At 38.5% G+C, this 23,041-nt stretch overlaps 1 protein-coding gene across 1 annotated transcript in view; it reads right to left on the bottom strand.

Moving 5' to 3' along the window:
• The window catches only part of MACROD2 (mono-ADP ribosylhydrolase 2), a 580,549-nt gene that overhangs the window by 162,364 nt on the left and 395,144 nt on the right, over positions 1-23,041 (bottom strand). The window contains exons 3-4 of the mRNA XM_037043076.1: positions 22,558-22,599; positions 14,241-14,324 (exon numbers count right to left, since the gene is read on the bottom strand). Of these exons, the coding sequence (XP_036898971.1) occupies positions 14,241-14,324; positions 22,558-22,599 (126 nt within the window). The remainder of the gene's footprint in view (positions 1-14,240; positions 14,325-22,557; positions 22,600-23,041) is intronic.

The following is a 23,041-nucleotide window of genomic DNA, read 5'->3' as shown; positions in this document are numbered from 1 at the left end:
TGGGTCATTCTATTTTATGGTTTTATTTTTTATTTTTTTATTATTTATTTTATTTATCTTTAGAGGGGAAGGAGAGAGGGAGAGAAACATCAATGTATGGTTGCCTTTCATGCGTCCCCTGCTGGGAGTTGGCCTGCAGGGAACCCGCCTGCAACCCAGGCATGTGCCCTGACTGGGAATCGAACCACGATCCTTCGCAGGCCCGCGCTCAGTCCACTGAGCTACACCAGCCAGGGCCTCTATTTTATGATTTTAAAATGCTATCCTCCACTAACAGGAACCAAAGCTTCTTGAAGAAATGACTGATGTCAGGGGTGGGGTAGTGAAAATATAAAATGAACATGAGCGTCTGGTTAGCCAAAAAGCAAGGAAGTGCTAAAACACTGGTAAGGGAATGTCAAACGAACACAGAAACCAACAACCTTAAAGAAGTCCTTGCCCTGGCTGATGTAACTCAGTGGATTGAACGCGGGCCTGTGAACCAGAGGATTGTGGTTTGATTCCCAGTCAGGGCACATCCTGAGTTGCAGGCCAGTTCCCAGCAGAGGACACATGAGAGGCAACCGTACATCAATATTTTTCTTCCTCTCTCCTTCCCTTCCCTTCTAAAGATAAATAAATAAAATCTTTTAAAAGAAGTCCTTGACCGTAACTGGTTATAATCCATTGAGTAGAATAGAAAACCAAGAGTTCATAATGACATAAATAAGTAAATAAATAAAGGAATGGAATGATTGATGAAGAATGGGATATTATTCAGAGAGTTTAGCATACTCCCACAAGAGACACCTAACTACAAATGGTGAACAGAGTAGCCGTGCAGTTAAGGAATCTTTCATACACCATTGTAATGGAACATCATCAGTAATGTGCTGTATAGAAATTATGAGCACCTCATAGCATGCCATGAGAAGAACACAGTTATCACTTCTTTGACAGTTCTGTAAAGTTTCATAACCCAAATTCAATCACAAAAAAATCACCAGACAAACCCAAATTAGAGTCATTTTACAATATAACTGTAATCTTCAAAAGTGTCAAGGTCAATCAAGTCAAACAAAGGCTGAGGAACTTTTCATAACTGGAAGAGAGTAAAGACATGATAACAAAATGAAATATGTGGTTTGGAACTGGATCTTTTTGTTCCAAAGAATATTATTGGGAAAACTGGTGAAACAAATGGGCTCTGAAAATTCGATGGTAGTATGTACCAGTGTTGATTTTTGATTCTGATTTTTTTGTGTGCTCAGGTAAGAGGACTTGCCATGTTTGTAGAAAATGCACGGTGAAATATTTAGGGGTAAGGGACATGAGATCTGCAGCTTACTCTCAAATTGTGCTGGAAGAAAACAGTTATTTTTATTGTACTTGCAAATTTGCTCCAAGTTTAAGATCATTAAAATTTTAAAAAGTACATAAAATGATGCTGCAAAGATACATTACATCTAGTTAAAATTCAGCTTTCTGATTTGTTTGAGGGCTGGGACTAGAGGCAAGAATTCACATTTTTAGCATTTGCCATAAGTGGCAGCTTATTCCTTTAGACTGAAGGAATAAGCAAATTTCCAGAGAGCAGCAGTTTGCAATCATTCACCCAATGCTCAACAAAACTGCCTCACTTTCCCCCCACATTCTAGCACCAGCCTCCCCATTTCTCCATCCATTTCTCCCAAGCCCTGAATCTACAATACTTTCCTTTGCCAGCAGCAAATATTGTTGAGTACTGTGGGGAATTCCATGGGTGGAGAACTGAGAAACAATTCAAGTGGATCAGCTAGCAGTTTTGTCCAATGAGAACAGAGTTTCCTGATTTTCTGTCTATCATTCCTCAAGCAGGGCAGTCCCTGGAGGTAGAACCATTTCCTAAGACTGCCTTGATGACTGCAGAGCAACAGGAATCAGGCACAAACAGGCATGCTTGAGCGTGGCATCAGGAGAGCACGGCACACTTCCAGGTAATTCTAGTGTAGGTGAGCTGTTTTAAGACTCTCTCTGGTATAATAGGAAAGCACAACTTTGTTACACAAGAAAATTGAAATTTTGAAATATAATGGCAAAATCCTAACATGAAAAGCCAATATTGTTCAAGTAGGAATACTTTTTCTTAAAGCCAAAACAAAACAAAACTTATCTTTGCTGAAAATTCATACTTAATATTAAAGGTTGTCAAATGTCCTATTATCGTGGGGCCAGCATTGAGAAGAAAAATCACTCTAAAGTTTTATCTCAAAAAACCTAGGAACTGAGTTTTCAACAAAATAAAAACAAATGCATGTGAGCGATGATGCATCCTTTACCCTCAGATTTGGATGTCAAAACAGACAAATGGTTAAACATATAGCCTGAATTACTGACACCCAGAAGATTTAAAGAGAGATACTCTAAAACTTACTGTTAAAAGACACACTGTATGTGCCCTGATTAACTGCTCTTTTCTTTTGTCAGTTTTAGGAGCTAACTTAGGATCACCTTTCATGTGAGTCTTCTGGACAATTTTGGAGGATTTTTAAAAGGAGTTCTCCCATCTGTGAAATGAGAGGGTTGCCCAGGAGACTCTCAGAGGCCCATTTGGCTATTGAAATAGGTGATTCAGAGCTTTTGGATTAAGTACGGTCACAAAAGAAAAAGCTCATAAAGAATCAATTTACATGAATTTGTTGGTTATATAGAATTATAAAATTTGAACATTAGGTGAAAGATTCGGTCATCTGCCTAAAAAATGAAAATAGAATCCAGGTGTGCTGGTTCCTAGTTCAAGGCCTCTTCTACCACCTTACAAGTTTATTTTCCCTTTCCTTTTATTTTCCCCTCCCTCCCTACTTTTCTTTTCTTCCTACTTCCCTTCCTTCCTGCCTTCCCTTCACCCCTCCTGGGCTTGGCAATCATACATGACAACAATTCTATGATCATCCATCCACTTGAAAATTACTTATTGAAAATAAACAAATAACAATAATCCATACCTGTGGTGGAAAGGAGAACCTACTGGAATCCATAGTATTGAGGTCATTTACAATAACCTTTCTGCTAGTTATCTTTGCTAACACTCTTGTGTTTTTTCTCTTTTGTTGTTATTTATGAGAATTTTCTCTATGCTTAAATATTTTTGCTTTTGCTTTATTGTAAATTTAGCCTTAGGATGAGCTAATGCCTTTCTTTCGTGGGGCAAGGAAGGAGTACCTGGGCGGAAATACTGGAGGGTAGGAATGGGAAGAATTCTTTTCCTCAGAGAGTTTTTAAAGTCTATTTTATTGATTATGCTATTACAGTTGTCCCAATTTTTTCTCCCCTTTACTCCCTCTTCTGCCCTGTACCCCCCACCTTTCAGCATTCCCTCTTCCCTTAGTTCATATCCAAGGGCTGTGCATATATGTTCTTTGGCTTTTCTATTTCCTATACTATTCTTAACCACCCCTGTCTATTTTATGCCTACCAATCATGTTTCTTATTCCCTATACCTTTCCCCCAATTCTATCCCTCCCCCTCTCCACTGATAACTCTCCATGTGATCTCCATTTCTGTGATTCTGTTCCTGTTCTAGCTGTTTGCTTAGTTTTTGTTTTTGTTTTTGTTTTTTTAGGTTCAGTTGTTGATAGTTATGAATTTGTTGTCAAGTTGGAATTAAGTATAAGTGGGATACAACTCCTACTCCAGATTCAATAGCTGACTCTTCTCTTTCAGATGCCACATCCAATGTCAATGACTCTTTTCCTTTGCTGCTGCTTGGGACAAGCTACTAGTATCTCTTGTCTCAGTAAACTTTCTACCTGTTTCTGCCCATAGCTCCCTGTAGTCTATTTTCAACACAACAACCAGATTTCTTTTAAAATGTAGAATTAAATTTTTAAAAAATGTAGGATTATGCCCCTTTTCTGCTTATAATGTTACATTCTCACTTCACTCAGAGAAAAAGACTAAGTCCCTACAGCGGCTTACAGTGCTCTAGTCAGTGATTCTCAAAGAGGAGTCTTCAGTTCAGGGCATCAGCATCAGCTAGGGAATTACTAGAAATGCATTTTCTTGGGCAACCTGTACTTCCTGAATGAGAGACTGGGTTTAGCATGCCCTCTAGTAATTTTGGTGCACACTCAAGTATGAAACCCTCCCCGGTTACTCACATGGATCTTACTTTCTTAGACTAATAGACCTCTTTCTCATCAGGGCTTTTTCTCATTAGGGCTAATTGGGGTGGTTGATATTTCCTCTATTGGACCACTCCTTTCTTTCCAAAATGGTTGCTCGGGTTACTTTTTATGGTATTTGGTTTTTTTAAATCAAATTCAGCTTAATAATCAGTGAGGTCCAGCATATTTGAAATCTTAATTTTTCTCTTAAGTATCTCCTCCCTGCTACCCACTTACACAAACATGAGCATCCCCCACTTCCTCTTGCCAGCTTGCTTCTTCTGCATGACACTTGGCTTGGGGTCTCTCATGAAGTTGCTGTCAAGATGTCAGCCAGCTCTGTAGTCATCTGCAGGCTTGCCTGAAGCCAGAGGATCTGATTCCAGCCAAGATGGCTCTTTGCTCATATGACTTGCAGATTGGTGTTTGATGTTGGCAAGAGGCCTCAGTTCCTTGCTAAGGAGACCTCTCTACAGTGCTGTAGGAGTGTCCTCAGCACATGGCAACTGCCTAACCCCTGAGCTTGTGATCCAAGGGATGCCCAGGCAAGATTCACACTCTTTTATAACCTAGACTTTTACAACCTAGACTTTTATAACCTAGAACGTCCTGTACTATCATGGGATATAATGACCCAGAACCATCAAGGTAAGACACTCTCAAATTTCTGACCCAGAGAAAGTGTAAGATAATAAATGCCATTGTTGTTTTGAGTTGTTAAGTTTTAAGCCATTAAGTATGAAATAATTTTTGAAGTATTAATGTGGAATTAATAATTTGAAAAGATGTATCAGGGTAGCAGGGAGTTATGCTAGTGTGATTGGAGGAAGGGAGGTGCTGTGGGGTATCTCTGTGGGGTCACTACTTTGCACAAGTCCAGGAGGCAGCATTTGCACTGAATTCCTAGGGAATGGAGAGTTTTGAGATCACAGTTCCATATAAAATTCATTTTACCTTGCAGATCTCCTGAATGGGCCATAGTTTGAGAAACACTCATCCAGGAGAACTGGCCACAGGCAGTTAGAACAAGACCCAGTTTCAGCACAGAGGTCCTTGGTCTAGCAGCTTACAGAAGTAGCAGAGAATTACAGAATTTAAAGAACCATGGGGGCTGGACAATGATAGTCTCAGTGGCAAGGTCTGAACTGGCGGCCAGTAACCAGAGTTCACCTTCTCCTTTATTCCCTGACAGAACCTGGTATTCTCCATGAAGTTTTAGAGGCAGAAAGTAGACACTGACAAATGTCAGAGAAGCGAGGTTGCATAAGTACTGGGGTACACTAATTCCTTAGGAAGCTTGACTTGAAAAAAAGGAGATTGAAATCAGGAAGGAGAGGCTAGACTGAGAGAAAGTGAGAGAAAGTTCATTTGGGACAGAAATTATGTTGGCAGGGCAGAGTGTGCTTCCAAGGGAGAGAAAAGAAACAAAACAAAACAAAACATAATACCTTAGTGAGACACGAGATATAATAATCAATGCATTTTAAAGCTTATCCCTATTTGCAAAATTGTGTTCATGCTAAAAAGACTTTCAAGCATTAAACAAAGTAAGCAAGTTTCTGGTGGGACCTCTTCCTGTTGCAAATTCAATATACTACTTTGACTGAATGGTAAGTAGTTTCCATACATTATCTTGTTCGTACATTATCTTTCTTCATGGTCCCACAAGATCAGTGTTTTTTCCCCCTCCATTTAATAGGAGGAAACTGAGTTTTAGATTAGAAAACCTGCCAAAGTAGGAAGCGTAACTTGGATAACCTAGAGATCTGTCCCCACTTACGCTGAACGCTCTCTCTATGGGTAGGAGGGTTCACATGTTATTGCCTAAACCAGGGTACCTCTCAGAGTGAGAGAGAGAGAGAGCATTGCTAAGAATATGCCAAGGACAGCAGCAATAAACAGGGATCATTCTGCATCAAACAGCACCTGCAGTTACTCTATCCAGGTAGGCTCATCATTTTCACTATGCAAAATGCCTCAGTAGTCACATTTGCTAAGCCCCACTTATCTAAAACAGGACTCCATGATCTTAACACATCTCTGCCTAATAGATAAATGTAAAGAACAAACAAAAAATAAAACAGACTGTTGGGTCCTTCTGCTAATTTGTGGCATGGGGATGGTTCAGAATGACTCTGAGTCAAGCAGGACATAGAGTATAATTAAAGCAAGATGGTCACATAGGCTTTTATTATATTCTAGTTTTCAGCATGAAAATCTACATTTTGCTTAAATTCTTGCTATTTTAAGGTCTAAAGGATAAAATAGAGCTTTTCTTCATGAGAAATCTGCTTTTCCTTATTTCCACTTTTTTAAAAAGCTGGTCAATCACTAAGTTAGGCTCATTTGAGTGATAGCAAAGTCAAAATTATGACTGCCTGATTTTACCCTTCACTGCACTTGTCACAAAAATTAAATTAAAGATCATGTTTATGAATATAATGCATGAACTGCTGCATGGCATTTTTGAAAGATAGAATGTCCCTTCTGTCCAGCCACTCACAAAACAGCATGTCACATGATACTTTAATATGCAGAGAAAATAAGAGGGCAAAGGGAAAAATTCGGTCTCTCAGGGAATATAAAGTGCATTCCACCAATGGTTCGTGTATTCAGAAAAATTTATTTTAGTAAAAACAATAATAATAACACCTATAATAGCAACATTAGATCCTTCAAACTTGTATAGTGCTTTCTAGTTTCCAAAATGCTTCCACATATAATTTCATGTCACAAAAGAGATCATTAATATTTTAAAGTGCAGTGCAGGGTGGCCTGCATTGAAAGGGCTCAGTTTCTTGAAGAACAAGCATCACAAATACAGGCTTTTGGAATAGTCTACAGAGACAATTGTAGAGTAAGTCAAAGTGCTAGTGCTTTCTGTACAAATGTGATGGAAAAACAGCACTCATTACCAAAAGCTACTGAAGGCTTTGGAGATACATGTAGAGAGAAAACGACTGTTTTAAACTTGCTACTGAATTTTAGAAGCATAAATTCTCTTTAGTTTTTAAATAAAAACACATTTTATTTTATAAATATGAAATGATTATTGACACATATACTTTTTAAGTACACATACATTTTGGAAGTTGAATGTTAAACTTTCCAAAATCTGCTCCTGCCCCTTCTCTACTCCTCTAAGATAATTCCTGTGGACATTTGATATATATCTTCCCAGACTATGTCTTATAAATGTAGGTATGCATACATATACATAGGTAGGTACATATTTGTATATTTTACTGTATACCAATAATCCATGTATTCTCTCTTCCTCTCTCTCTTTTTCTCTCTATCTATCTGATTTTTAAATATATGGCTGAAAAAATTATAAAAAGAGCCCTGGCTTGTATAGCTCAGTGGGTTGAGTGTGGGTTGAACCAAAGGATCGCCGTTCTATTCCCAGTCAGGGCACATGCCTGGGTTGCAGGCCAGTTCTCAGCAAGGGACACATGAGAGGCAACCATACATTGATATTTTTCTTCTTCTCTCCTTCCCTTCCCCTCTAAAGATAAATTAATAAAATCTTTAAAAAATTATAAAAATAATTCTTAGAATTAGGAAATTATAAAGAAAATTGAATCAAGATTTATGAGCAAACACTGAAATTATTGTTTGCTCTGATGCATTTGTTCATCACAGATCTAGACTCTAGAATAGTAGTTCTCAAACTTGAGCACATGTCTGAATACCTGGAAGGCTTTACAAAATACAGGTACTGGGCCATATCTCAGAGTTTCTGATGCAGCAGGTCTGGGAAGAGCCCCAGGGGCCATAAAATTGTTATTTCTAGCAAGTTTCCAGGTGATGCAGATACAGAAATACTCTCTGAGAACCATTAGCATGAGTTTTGGTTTGAGTCAGTAACACAGGTGAGGCACAGAGAAGCCACTGCTCAGGTCACAGGTGGCAAACACAAGGCCTGTGGGCCAAATCAGGTCCTCTACCTTGTCTTATCCAGCCTGGCACCTTGTTTCCACCCATGGAGCTCCTTGCCCCTAGTTAAGGAAAATGGTTATGTTTATACAGTCCTAAAATTACATTTGGCCCTTTCAAGGCAACCACTGGGCTGATGTGGCCCCCAGTGAAAATGAGTTCGACACCCCTGGCTTAGGTCCTAAACACAGGGGAGAATTTGCCTGTCTCAGTTTCACATTGGCTGTAGAGGAAGAGGGGAAGAAAAACGTTTGCTGAGAATTCCGGATCTTATTCCCACACTAATATGGGTTTAAGGACAAGTAGCAAATAAAACAAAACTGAAAACCAAACTCTGAGCCATTTGTTTAGTTTAAAGTATTCCTAAATTGGTAGTATTTCCAGGTATCTCAGAAAATGAAATGTAAATCACCCGACTTCCAAAAAATTTCCACAAATAAAATTCCAAGAAATATGACAATAAAAAAGACAAAATATACAAAGATATATCAATAAGTGTGTGTCTCCAGAAACAACTACAGAATTTTACTTACAAAGATTAGAGATATTTAAATTTCAGATACAGGCTATTTTAAAGTATATTTTATTTTTCAAATAAAAATGACATTTATATTTGAAAAATAACAAATGAAACTTGTAAAAGTGAAAACTTTAATAATTAAAATAGAAAATTCAGAGAGACGCCAAACATCAGATTAAATAAAGTTGAATAGAAAACTAGAAAATTAAATGATAGACTTGAAAAAAACTAGAAAGCATCAAAGACAGTGATACACACACAAAAAAATACAATGTAAATTAAGAGTGATGAACAAAGAAAGAAATAACATGAGATAGTAGAAAAGTAATACTTGGTAAAGAGATTGGTGCCATTTTTTAGAATTAACAAAAGATGCCCATTCCCATATCCAAGAAGCAAAGCAAATCCTAAGGAGGATAAAGAGAAATCCACAGCTAGGATCATTGTAATAACACTGAGGAACACCAAAGACAGAGATTAGACTGTTAACACAGCCACAAACAAAAGACAGATTAACTAAAAAGTAACAACAATTGGACTGAGAGACACTGCTTAACCACTACAGAATTAATAAGACTGCGGGAAAATATCTTTAAAATATTGCAGTCAAATAGCCATCAACCTCAAATTTTTACCCAGCAAAACTGCTGTGAAAAGAAGAAGTGCAAAATAACATTTTCAGACAAACAGATCCTGAGGGACTTGTATTAAGGAACATCTAGGATTTATTGCTTAAGGATGGAGGAAAGTGTCAAAAAGCATGTTTTATCAAAAGTACTAAGTTTTCTATAATAATATCGTTTCAATTATTTTTGTCAGGAAAAAAAAACTGGTCTAAATTATTGGGAGTTGAAATTGGTGAAACTTGTATTAGCCAGGCTTCTTTCAAACAATTCTATGACTTTGGTGGTTCATGGGTAGCATTCTTACTCATATTGAGTAAGAATATGATCTTTGATCAGGAATCTGAAATTACTAAACTTCTCTTTATAGGGATAGTGCTGCCATGAGTCACTTGGAGTACGCTGCCTGTGGTCCACATAATTTCAGTCTAACTAATCAGAATAAAACTCAATTATCTCAAAATACGCAATATAAAAATGGAAGTGAATATGTTTAGGAATTGTTTGACTTTTTATTTTGATGTTTACTACTCTAGCAAAATATTAACATAATGACACTTTCAGTTAAGACTACAATGATGGCAACATTTCTTCCTTCAATGAAACTAGTTACAGTTCTGGCCAGGGGGTTTGGTTGGTTGGAGCATTGTCCTCTACCCCCAAAGCTTGAGGGTTCAATTTTTGTTCAGGGCACATAGCTAGGCAGCAGGTTTGATTCTGGTCAGGGTGTGTATAGGAGGCAACCAGTCTATGTTTCTCTCATATTGATGTTTCTTTCTCTCTCCCTGCTTTCTCTCTCTCTAAAATCAATAATAAAAATATGCTCAAAAATAAAATTAGTTTTCATTTCCAGAAGGGAGAAAGAGAAAAAGATTGGAGAAGCTGTGTGGTTCTGGAAAAAAGAAGAGATACTGACATTTACAAACTGCATGGACTTGGGCAAGTTGAAGAACCATTTGCAGATGGTACTTGAAAAAAATTCTGCAGAATGAGAAAAATTGACAATATCACTTCAAAATTTTTTCTTTTGAATCTAGGTACAGTTATTAAGATTTCATAGGCTAGAAAATCTAGGTGAGTTTGTGTTCCAACTTTACCCATGAGGTCTGGAAGCAGGGTAGGGAAACCAGAGGTATGAAAAAGGTGTGATGAAGCCAAGAGATGGGAAGTTAAGCTGAGTGATCCATAAATAAAAATATCAGAAGTGTCTGTTACAAAAAAGTAGAGAGATGACCAAGTTTGAAAAAGGATCACTAACCCTAAAACAGGAAAACAACTATAGGGAAGGGTCATGCTCCCCATTACCCCTCTACCCAGTAATACAATATTCATTTGCATATTCAATAGGAACAAATCATTCTAACACTTTAAATCATGAGAGAAAGTGGAATGTACGCAATACTACAACCCATGAATCGGGACATAATTCATTTTGTCAAAACAGAAACATTGATAAATAGTGAGTGCCCTATCACGGACCATCTGCTGCTGCTGCCATGTCCGATTACACCCCTTGTCTTGCTCTCTTTCCAGCAAACTTTACTCCTTTGTCTTTGAGACTATTTTAGGAACAAATGCACAATTCTCATGTTTCTGTGGAGCGACTAACATTTCCGTTTCACAGAGAGACTATCCTTGGTAACAAATCCATAGTGGTCCTATTTTTGTGATTTAGAACAGATTCTGAATGAGGGGATTTGGATGAGGAGAAGCCATATTATTTAGTCATAGTAGGGTTATGATATGATGTTCCTAAACACAGCACATTATTTGAGAACTGAAAGAAGTTTTCACATGTTTGAAAGAATAATAACCAGGAGAAATCCTGTTTAATTAAAGGGGATGTAACTGCATCGGTTTACAGCCTTCCATGTGACAGCGGAAGTGGCAACAACCTCATGCTCTGAATGACAACCTCTGAGACAGGCCGTGCATTTAGCGAGAAACGCTCAGTGATGTAGCCTCTCTCCAGGGAAAAGGCAGTTGTTGTTTTGCCTCTAATCCATTTCCCAATCATGGCCTTAAGAGAATGCCCAGAAAAGACCTAATTACAGTAGGGAATGGAAGCCTTGGCTACTCTCCCTATCAGATACCAAGGAATCTTAGCACCTTGGTCCGGTTAGAGCTTCTGGCCTTCTACAAGGTTCTAAGTGTTCTCCAAATGATTCTAAACTTTCAAGCACATTTCAATGATTTAGGCCAGTGTGTTTCCTACCACGGTCCTGATTAGGATGTTAATTATAATAGCAATCACTAACAGAAAGCTGGACCTCTGTTAGGTAGCTTATACATGTTATTTCTTTTCATCATTGTTAGTCAATAATGCTTATCTCATGCTCCTCACCCAGAGGACACCCACCATTCCCCTCACCATGAGGAGCCAGGGAGACAAAACAGCTTCATCTTGAGCCTCTCTGATTTTACACTTTCCTGCAGCTTTGCCTTCTCAGTTGGTTCTGTGCCTGAGGAGGGTGAAGGCAGTTTCATTACTTATCATTGGATCCCTGACACTCACACAGAGGCTGTGCCATCATGGAAGTAGCTGCTCAAGATCCCTGTCAAGAGAGAACCTACTACTGTAATGAAGGTAGCTGACAGCTTCCAGCTCCTACAGTTTTGAGATTCACTGCAGTATAATATTCATAACAAGGCCACTTTCTCCCCAAGCTACTTGCAGACAGTGAGTGAGCAGGGTTAAAGGGATCCTCCAGCCCAGTACTCCTGCCCCAATGCATGGCTCCTCTAACGGCCAATCCTTGCTCTGTCTGAACCTCCCCAGACTTTCTTCTTTAAAAAAAAAACATATTTTATTGATTATGCCATTACAGTTGTCCTATTTCTCCGCCCTTCATTTCCCTCCACCCTGCACACCCCCTCCCTCACCATTCCCCCCTTTAGTTTATGTCCACTTGTCTCAAGTTCTTTAGATTCTGTATTTCCCATACTATTCTTGCCCTCCCCCCATCTATTTTCTACCTACTGTCTATGCCACTTATTCTCTGTAAGCTCCCGATCTAGCTGTCCTGTTAGTTTGCTTTTGTTTTAGGTGTGGTTGTTGATAACTGTGAGTTTGCTGTCCTTTCACTGTCCATATTTTTTATTTTCTTTTTCTTAGATAAGTCCCTTTAACATTTTATATAATAAGGGCTTGGTAATGACAAACTCTTTGAATTTGCCCTTATCTGAGAAGCACTTTATCTGCCCTTCCATTCTAAATGAAGCTTTGCTGGATAGAGCAATCTTGGATGTAGGTCTTTGGATTTCATGACTTGGAATACTTCTTCCAGATCCTTCTTGCCTGCAAGGTCTCTTTTGAGAAATCAGCTGACAGTCTGATGGGCACTCCTTTGTAGGTGACTGTCCCCTTATCTCTTGCTGCTTTTAAGATTCTCTCCTTCATTTTCATCTTGGCTAGTGTAATTATGATGTGCCTTGGTGTGTTCCTTCTTGGGTCCAACTTCTTTGGGACTCTCTGAGCTTCCTGGATTTCCTGGAAGTCTATTTCCTTTGCCAGATTGGGGAAGTTCTGATTGCAGTGCAGACTAAGGATCTTCCTAACTAATTCTCCCTCCTTCTTTCCCTCCTCCCACCTATTCCTGCTCTCAGTGCTACTCTGTATCCTTCAAACAGGTTCCCCCCTATTAACTCCCTGTGCTTCTACTTCATCTTGACATCTTCCTCCTGGAAGACCCAAGTTGACATAGTCAATCTTATTATTCTCTCCATTTCACAGTGGATGAAGTGGGGTTCCAAGAAGAAAGCAGAAGCCACAGGTGTGTACCCCCCTTTTAATAAAAATATTTTATTTATTTACTTTTAGAGATAGGAGAAGGAAGGGAGAAAGTAAGTAAGGGAGAGAAATTGAAGTGAGAGAGGAATATTGATTGGTTGCCTCTTGTGTCTGCTCAGGCTGGGGGACTAAACCTGCAACCCAGGCAAGTGCTCTGACCTGGAATCAAACCATTTGCTTTGCAGAATAAGGCCAATCAACTGAACTACACCAGCCAGGGGAGTGTGTTCCCCTTTTAGAAGTTTATGCATACTCTTAGGGCAGAAAATCACTTAAAAAATGCCTCATTTACATTTTAAAAGAAAAAATTTGAATATCTTGAAAGCAGCACTAGCATTGTAAAAGAGAGACAGTCCTTTCTTTATAAAACTGAGCCCAATTGAACCTGCCTATTCAACACATAAATGCAAAGATACTCTGGCTTGTAGAAAATGGGAGAAAACTCCAAAAACAGGAAGTTCTGGCACCCATTGCTGAGGTCTGATTCTGGACTCAGAATGCGTTCATGAGAAAAACAAGTGATTCCAATAAACCAATAGCCACAGTGCTGCTCATCATATACAGTGATCCCTCACCTATAGCGGGAGGCATGTTCCAGAGACCCCCGCGATAGGTGAAAATCCTTGAAGGAGCGGTGTTATGTTTATTTTATTATTTATATATGTTTAAGGCTTTATGAAGCCTTCCCATACTCCTATAAACCTTTCCCACTCTTAACCTTTCCCACACTCTTATAAACACTTCATAAGCTCTTAAACACTTTCTACACTCTTAAACCTACGTAATTTTAACAACATATAAAATTCTATATGGGTTCTCACCAGTGAAGTATACAGTTGTTCCTCACTATATCGCAGTTCACTTATTGTGGCTTCACTGTATCACAGGTTCCCAACATGCAGTGAAGCCACAATAAGTGAACCGCAGTATAGCAAGGGACAACTGTGTAGATCTCAACCTTCAGTCGCTCATGATTTCAGAACACTACTCACAAATCCACACTTGTCAGAAATGGAAAATATATTGCACTGATAAAATTAAAAAATTGAGATTTACCTTAACAAATTAAACTTGAATTTGATTTTTTCATTCTCACATTCAGGGGATAGAAAATGTATTAGGAAAAGAAAAATAATTGTTCTGTGGTTTTTGAACCCTTAGAAATATCTGAATGTGAGAACATATCAAAGAGATTTTTTTCCTGGCATATTTTATTTTAAAAAAGGAGAAACAACATAACTTACCCTCGCTAGAATCTTTGAAACTTTCTGGCTTCTTTGCTTTGCTCTTCTTGTGGGGTGGAGAGAGGCCTTTTGGCTCTAACCCCTCTGGAAGCACAAAGATTTAAAACATTCTTATTTAAATATTGACCAGTGGGGTTCAACATTATGTCCAAGTTTAAAGATATTTTCTTCTTTGCAAATACACACATACAGTGAGGCCTAATTGCTGATTTACCTGTCATTGGTGGTTGAGCTAAATTTTTTCAATTCTCCTGTGAAAATAAACAAACTTGAAGGTCAAGCTTAAATATATTTTTGTTGTTGACAATATTGATTTACACAAATGTGAAATCTTAAGTGCTTTTTTTAAAAGTTAAAATTTCTTCTGAAAGCAACCTCAAATTATTTCTTTCTTCAGGAGAACTTGATTTAAAACTTTATAGATTAATTGACAGTTGTCAATGTGCAATTTGATCCTAAAAAATAATTTGTGCCTGTAAACCTTTTCTTTCCATAGTATTGGCACATCACAGGCACATTAATATGTCTACCTAGAAATTAATTAAAAACCTGAGATGCACTTAATATTTCTCTTCATTTAATTTTTCAGTAAAGCAGCCGTAAGTTCTACCATAACTCCTATCAGCTCTGCTCCAAAATATATCTGATATTCTTCCACTATGCTCATCTTTTGTACTCATCATTCCAGTCTAAACCAGTAATATCTCTTACCTAGGTTAATCCAATAACCTTCTGAATTCTAACTTCTAGCTTTCTAATCTTTCTATTATTCTCCATGAAGTAGCCAGAGAGTTATCTTTATTTTTTAATATATGTTATTGAATATGCCATTCCAGTTGTCCCATTCCACCCTTCACTCCCCTCCACCCTGCACACCCCTCCCCCACCATTCCCCCCTCTCATTCATGTCCATGTGTCACAAGTTCTTTAGATTCTGTATTTCCCACAGTATTCCTGCCCTCCCCCTGTCTATTTTTTACCTACTGTCTATGCTACTTATTCTCTGTATCTTCTCCCCACTTCTCCTCCTCCTCCTCCCCTGTTGCTAACCCTCCATGCGATCTTCATTTCTATGTTTCCGCTCCCTATCTAGCTGTCCTCTTAGTTTGCTTTTGTTTTAGGTGTGGTTGTTAATAACTGTGAGTTTGCTGTCCTTTCACTGTTCATATTTTTATATTCCTTTTCTTAGATAAGTCCCTTTAACATTTTATATAATAAGGGCTTGGTGATGATGAACTCCTTGAATTTGACCTTATCTGGTGAAGTAGCCAAAGCATCTATGTTATCTTTAAAACATAAACCAGGTCATGCTGTTCACCTGTTAAGGAACAACTGTTCTTAAAATAAAATTTAAACCATTGATCTTAGAATAAGATTCCATGATCCAGGACAACCTGTCATTTGGGAATCACCTAGAGCTCTAGCTTCATCTCCCTCTTGCTCTTTGACTTCAGATTTATTGGCTCCCTTTGTTTTCTCCAATCACTATTAGGCTGGTTCCTACCTCAGGAACTTTGCACCATCTGCTCTTCTCTACTCCTCCTACACACACACACACACACACACACATACACACACATTAATATTTGGTTGGCCAAAAAGTCCGTATGTTTTCCCCTTGTAAAATAAAAGATGCATATTTCATTTTCACCATCAATTTTATGGTTTTAGATATTTTGATTTTGTCAGCTATCTGCCATGGGGGATAACATTGATTGTTCTCAATTAATATCTTGATTTGGTCCAACTTGAACTGGTCTACCCAACCGTGGAACATCATCCAGCAAGAAATCTCCAGCATGGTGCTAGAGCATGGTGCTCTAGCAAAAATTTGCAATCCATTTTTGACATGTTTTGTCAGTTACAACACCTTCTCCATACACAAATCTTTTTTTTCACATTTCAGTTGTGTCTTTTACCTTTCTTGAAATAATAAAACAGAATGTGCTGAAAATGTTGCATATTTTCTTCCATCTTCAATATTAAAACAGCTACACAAAAATTCACTACTTTTGATGTTTTTAAATGTACACTGATATGATAGCTGTCACAATACAATCTAATAAAATAGTTTTGAATGAAGTTAAAGACAACCAAGCACTACTCTCAGAGCCATCTTTTGGGAAAAAAACAAACAAACATTTTGGCCAACCCAATATGACTACCTTCTTCTTACTTTTTAATCTCAGATCAAATTCAGATCCCAAGAAAGCCCTTCACCAACCACACAATGTGAAGAATCCCTGCAAAGAAAATCTCTCAGAAATACATCATGTGGTATATCTGAAATTATCTCGTCCTCTTGTTTATTTCTTTATTGTGTGTCACTCTCTTCTACCCCACACCCAAGAATGCAAATCCCATGAGAAAAGAGCATTTATTTTTTCTAATCTTTCTTGTCTTCCTGGTGCCTACCAGTGTCCTGAGAATTTAATTTCTAATTCTGTTTTATTTTCCTTTAATCCAGACCTTTCTTTATGGCCAAGATACAATGGTGCCCTTGCCTAATTCTTATTCACTTAGCAGTTGTCATCTTATGCCAGGATTCTAAAATTTTCTTTTCCAATTTATTAAAAGAAAAACAGGACAAAATATATTTGCTAGATGTGCTATTAAAACATTAACATTTTGTGCACTAGATTAGGCTTTTTGTGGTTGCAAGATAGTCACATCTTAGGTCATTACCACAGTCAGGATAAAATAGGTTGCTAATGACTATATTAGTAACTCTCTCAAACTTCTGTTACCAAGTGTAAGACTGATGATCACTCTTCAGAATGGGTTCCGCAACAAGAATTGAGGTGCTTGGAACAGCTCACTGGGCAAAGATACTGGGCTCAAGGGGATTGGTAAAACAGACAAAGCAACACTGAAATCTCCCTGAGAGTAGACTAGCCTTTTCTCGCCCCTGAAATGCATGGGCCAAGAGGAGTATTTTCAATGCTGGGAATTTAACTCCAAATCAGTATTTCATGAAAATGCATGTTTGGGAATTAAATTTTTAAATCTTAATTTCTCACCTGAATGGGAATTCTTGGAGAATGAAAGATTTAAAAAGATGTGGGCATCTGTTTGCCCACATTTTGAGATTTTAAGTACCCCAAAAGTACTAGTACTTCAATTTTGAAAAAATTGTAGGCCATTTCTCAGGTAGTCTGTAAGTACACATACATATTAACTAGGAACAGTCTTCTATGACAGAGGTATAGTATCATTTCACAACACCCATGGAGTCACTGAAATGAAAGTCACTGATGCATATGGCCTCTATACTCAGGTGTCTACTTGTGGCTCAGCAGAAACAACCCTCCCTCTTGGCCTGGGAAGCTAAAGAAACATTTCCAAAAAGCATTCCATGCTTCTCCTTCAGTGGATCACATTACCTACTTTGCCTCTGTTGCTGGCAGAGGGCAGAAACCTGGAATTTTGCCATGAGCATGATTTTGCTACCTGAGAAATTCAACTCTGCTCCTTGGTTTCCTGTGGCTGACATGGAATAGGTACGTGCTGATTTTCTGTCCCTGCTGGCTTGGGGGCAGATTTCAACAGTAGATGGCCATGCCATAAATGGATGGATGTAGGAATGCATTAACTATGCTAGGATTAAAGAGGTGTTAAAGGAATTTTAAAAAATCATAGGCGTTTAAGCCAACCTGTTTCTACCACCTCACATAGGGGCAGAACCTCATCTTGAGGCTGACCTAGGCTGACACCAACTGAGATGTTTCTGCCTTGACTTAATATTAGAGTTTGAAGACAAGAACACAGACTTAAGAACATGAGTTTTGAGATCAGATACACTTAAATTCTGTCTCTGATGTTTAAGCAAGCAGCTAATGCTTCCTAAACTTCAGTAATAACAGTCCCTGCAACCAAGAGTTTTTGCATATCTTAAACAAGTTTGTGTGTGTTGAGTGATTGGCACTAGCTACATGCTCAATTAATATATGACTCAACAGAAGTATGCTGGAGCTGACTTGAGCCAGCTTGTACCAACTGATTGTACCGCTCTCCCCTCAACTCTGACATTCATTGACCTCATGCTTGGTAGATTGAGCAATAACCATGGTAGCTGTATTCACACACAAAAAATCTGCAAACTTTTCACACTGGGACTTCTTCTACCGAGGGAGTCAGTTTACAAGTACCTCACTGGTTTTTGGTATTAACATTATTACTTACTACCATTCACTAGTATTCATTGCCTGGTGATCTACACAAATAGCCCTTCATGTATACAAGTCCATTCTCAAATATTTCTCCAGCATTTCTACTTGTATGAGAAGAGGTGATGCATGGTAGAGGGGAGGCAGCAGTTAATGGTCTTGGGAGGTGGTTCAGACCCATCTGGGACACCAGCATGTCCAAATGTGAGATCTGAACTGAAGCCAGCCTGTTTACCAATGTCTGGCAAGGCCAGCAGGCACACCATGGAACCATACAGCACAGAAATCCCCCATGATTTCAGCAATCAAATTAGGACATGGAGAGCAGCTTCTGAAGCCCATTCTGCCTATATCTTTGTGCCATTGAGTGAAAGCACTCTTGGGCCACAGAGTATGACACGAACAGCTGCAACCAACTATTAGAGACAACCCCCCCAGGAAACCTGGTGGGACTAAAATCAGAAATGATGATCCAATTAAGGTCTCTGAGCCTCAAATGCTGACTCCAACCCCATGGACTCTGCATTAGCATTAGTAATAAGTTCCTTAAAATCACTCAGTAGTTTGGATAGCTAGCCGCATGTCATTAAGAGGCCAACTCTCTTTGCCTAAAAAAGTATACTTATGGCACTTAGGCAAATGATCCTTAGCAAGTAAGGTCTTTATGCCAGCTAGCTGAAAGGGTAGTACTCCCCAAGGTTGAAGAAATTTCTAAGGATACATTATGTGAGCAGGCTAAATGAGAATAGCAAACATTAGCATTAAATTCATGGAATGTAATCCATGACAAGGTAACCAATTAAAGCCTTTTTTCAACATATGGTTCTTTTAAATAATGAGACATTCTACATTGGTATAGGAATTGATAATTTAATTGAAATTTTGGGTTGGGCTTCAAGTTTTACAAAAGGCAAGCAGAGTCCTGTCTTAGCTTGGATTGTCTCAGAAGTAGACACTGAGACAAAGGTTTTAATGTTAGCACTTAATTTGAGAGATTATCCCAGGACACACCACAGGAAAGTAGGGAAGTGAGACAGAAGAGAGAAGGCAGCCAATGGTGGGTGTGCTAATGAGCAAGTTCCACAGCAGAAAATCAGGGCTCAACTCTCCTGGGGACCTCTGGGCAATGCAATATAATCTTACTGCCCAACACCACATATTGCCCGTGAGTACTTGATATGTGGCTACTCGGAACTGAGATGTGAATGTAAAATGCAAATGGATTTCAAAAACAGTATGAAGAAAAGTAAAATATCTGACTAATAATTGTTATATTGTTTATATGTTGAAATGGTAATATATTTAATATATAGTATATGTATCATTAAAATATTATTATTATTTTTTAATATTTATTTAATTATCTTTAGAGGGGAAGGGAAGGAGAGAGGAAGAGAAACATCAATGTATGGTTGCTTTCTCGTGCATCCCCTGCTGGGAACTGGCCCCTGCTGGGAACTGGCCTGCAACCCAGGCATGTGCCCTGACTGGGAATCGAACCATGATTGTCTGGTTCCCAGGCCTGTGCTCAATCCACTGAGCTACACCAGCCAGGTAAAATATTATTAATAAATTAAATCCACTTGTTTCTTTTTACTTTTTTTAATGTGACTACTAGAAAATATGGAATTATTTATGAGATTCACATTTGAAGCTCACATTATATCTCTACTGAATAATGCTGAAGTAGAACAAGCCTCTGATGTATACTGCAGGGATACTGATCAGCTTGGGTCCATCCTTGGTTGAGGGCTGCTCCAGAAAAATTAATTTTCTGATATTTTTCATTTGCTCTTATGACTAGAGAAGAACATCAGCTGAGAGTCACAAGACCTTTCTTTAGAAAGTTGCTCATGCTCTTAAGTGGCGGTAACTTAACAAAGAGATACAGATAGGAAACTGACCGCTGTTGCTACCATCCCACTTCCTCCTCCTTCAGTCCTGCTCCTGAGATTACATTCCCCCCTGCTTTTTATGCCCTCTGATCTATTGCCCTGGGGAGATCAAGTGAATTTTAGTAACCAGACATATTCAGGCTGAGTAAGAGTAGATAGAAGTTACCATCATTGTTCTAATGAACTGTTATGAAGAAAGGAACTAGTGTTATTTCTCCACAAAAATAATGGGAGGTCAGAAGAGGGAGAGAAATTTAATTTCACAAGGAGAAGTACAATTTTAACCAAACTTTACCTAATGAAATTGGTTGTCTCAGAATTTAAAGAGTTCCCTGTAAATGGAGCTGCTCAGACTAAGGTTGTCATTGGTTTGTAGGGAGTTATGGAACTGATCAGGAGGTTACACAAAATTAGGACTTCTACAGTATCTATTTTAATTTTGAAACCTGTCCCTATTTTGTATCTAGAGTAGTGTAGTGTAGGAGACCATTTTGCACGGCATGGGCTCGGCTCCCAGCAGTAAGCAAGGTCCGATGCATAGGACCCATGCCCATGGACAGGTTCTCCCATGGGGAATCAGGCCTGTAATGTACCTAGGCCACTCTGAGACTTGCTTTTGCTAAAAATCCCTCACCCTTAATTGAGGCAGAAAACATTTACTGCAAAGCAACTTCCTAAAATCCATGCTAAACTTTCCAATGCTATCCAAACTACTGAGTGATTTTAAGGAACTTATTACTAATGCTAATGCTGCAACTGGTTCAACCACTTTTCCCTTTTCATTTGCAAATATTCTTTTTCTGTGATGTGATTAGCAGCATTGGCTCCTTTGTTTTCTGTAAAAGGTAACCACCTAAAGGGAACCTGTGCATAGTAATTGAGGACCATCATGTAATGTGCTGAGAAAAAAGAAATAAAGGCCTGTCATGGTGGAGGCTGTGGCTTTTTCTCCCCTTGAGAGAAAAGCCATGTTGTCGCTTTTCCTCCACAGGACTCAGTAGTCTGTGTGAATTTTTCGTGCCTCATCCACAATGTGGCGGACCCCATGAGCCAGGGTCTGCGTCAGTATAGTCACCAAAATGGGGAACTTATACCATATAATTAAGTCCTATATCCATTCAATATCTGTTAGAATGGCAGAGAAAAAAGTAATAACTTATTGAGAGTTTATTAAGGTCCAAGAAACATTTCAGGTTTAGTATAATTTAATCCTGTAAACAACACTGTACAGTGAGCTATTGCCCCCAGAGGTGTAAATGGAGGTTATGAAGAAAAGACTCTTGCCCAAAGTCAAAAAATGATGGAACTAGAATTGAATTCAGGTCTATTGATTCATGCATTCATTATCAAGCACAGTTGGAGTGGCTACTGAAGTCCGGAGCCTAAGCTTATAGCCACTAGATTTCTCTCAAAAAACACTAGTTTTTCTTGAGGAGTTGGCAGGCATATTAATTTCTGATGAGAGCAATATATCATATGTACAAAGTATATTTTCCAAAAATGGCCCCAGCAATATTTCAAGTCCTACAGGCTTTGCACAACCACACTGAGTCTATTTTCTCTTCCTCTGAGCCTGAGTCGGCTTGACCGTTCTGAAGAAAAATGTTCAATAGAAGTGATGCTATGGTAGCCCTGAGGCTGAGTCCTGTGAAGGGCTAAGCTCCCTCTGGCTTGCTCACTCTCTCTACAGAAGCCACTTTGGAATCTGGCAGCCATGCTGTGAAGAACCCCAGACCACATCAAGAAGCCATGTGTAAGTGTTTCAGAAAACTACCGGGCTAAGGTTTCAGCTGATTGCCAATATCAGTCACCGACCAGACAGGTGTGTGAGGGACTCTTAAGGTAATTGCAGCCCTAAGTTCAGTTTTCCTGCTGAGGCCTCAGGCCTCATGAAGCAGGTTTACAAAATCACTATTATCATGCTTTGTCTAAATTCTTGACCCACAGAATATACGAACACAATAAGTAGGTGTTTTAGCCACTGAGTTGTAGCTGTGATTTGTTACACAATTCCATTAACTACAACATCATGTTTCATTTTTACCTTAGCTATCAGGAAGCTCAAAATCATGTTCAGCACTTAAATACAGTAAATGTATTAGCCAGAAGAGTTGGCAAAAGTACTTTATGTTATGACCTTGAACATATATTTCTACTTTATTAACCTTATTTTGTCTTTTCTTTAAAAAGTAAAGTGTGCATAATCAACAGAATGATCTTGCCCTTCCTGTGAGAATAAAGTAATTAATTTAATACCTGAATCTTCTTTCATGTCAACATCTTTTTCTTCATTATCACCTATTAAAAACAGAAAAAAAACAATTCATATAAAAGTTAGACACATCTGAATTCTCCAATTTGACTAATAAAAAAATCTTAGTTCAAATGAGAGCAATAAGTAATGCATTTTTACTGTCTTATATTATTATGCTAAGTTAGGAGAAAAGTATACACATTATATAACAGGGTAGAGCCAAGAGGGATGCCCCAAATGGGGATTTGGAATGGGGTCCAGAACTCAAGGTGTCCAGGAAATATTAGAAAGGTATATAGTATGTGGTCACCCCTTCCTCCCACAGGTGTGAGTTGGAGGAATGGGCCCATGGAGCAGGAACACGCAGAGCTGTTTTGTAGACTAACAGCTTTGCAGCTAACCTCTGGCATGGTGATTTAACATATCTATAACCTTTAACTGGTTTCACAGATACATTAAATAGCTGTGGCCATGCTCTGAGCCAGG

Source organism: Sturnira hondurensis, unplaced genomic scaffold, assembly GCF_014824575.4.
Source record: "Sturnira hondurensis isolate 20B ecotype Veracruz unplaced genomic scaffold, ASM1482457v3 Scaffold0003874, whole genome shotgun sequence".
Classification (NCBI taxonomy): Eukaryota; Metazoa; Chordata; class Mammalia; order Chiroptera; family Phyllostomidae; genus Sturnira; species Sturnira hondurensis.
The sequence above is the reverse complement of the archived record's forward strand: the minus strand, read 5'-3'. Positions and strand labels throughout refer to the sequence as shown.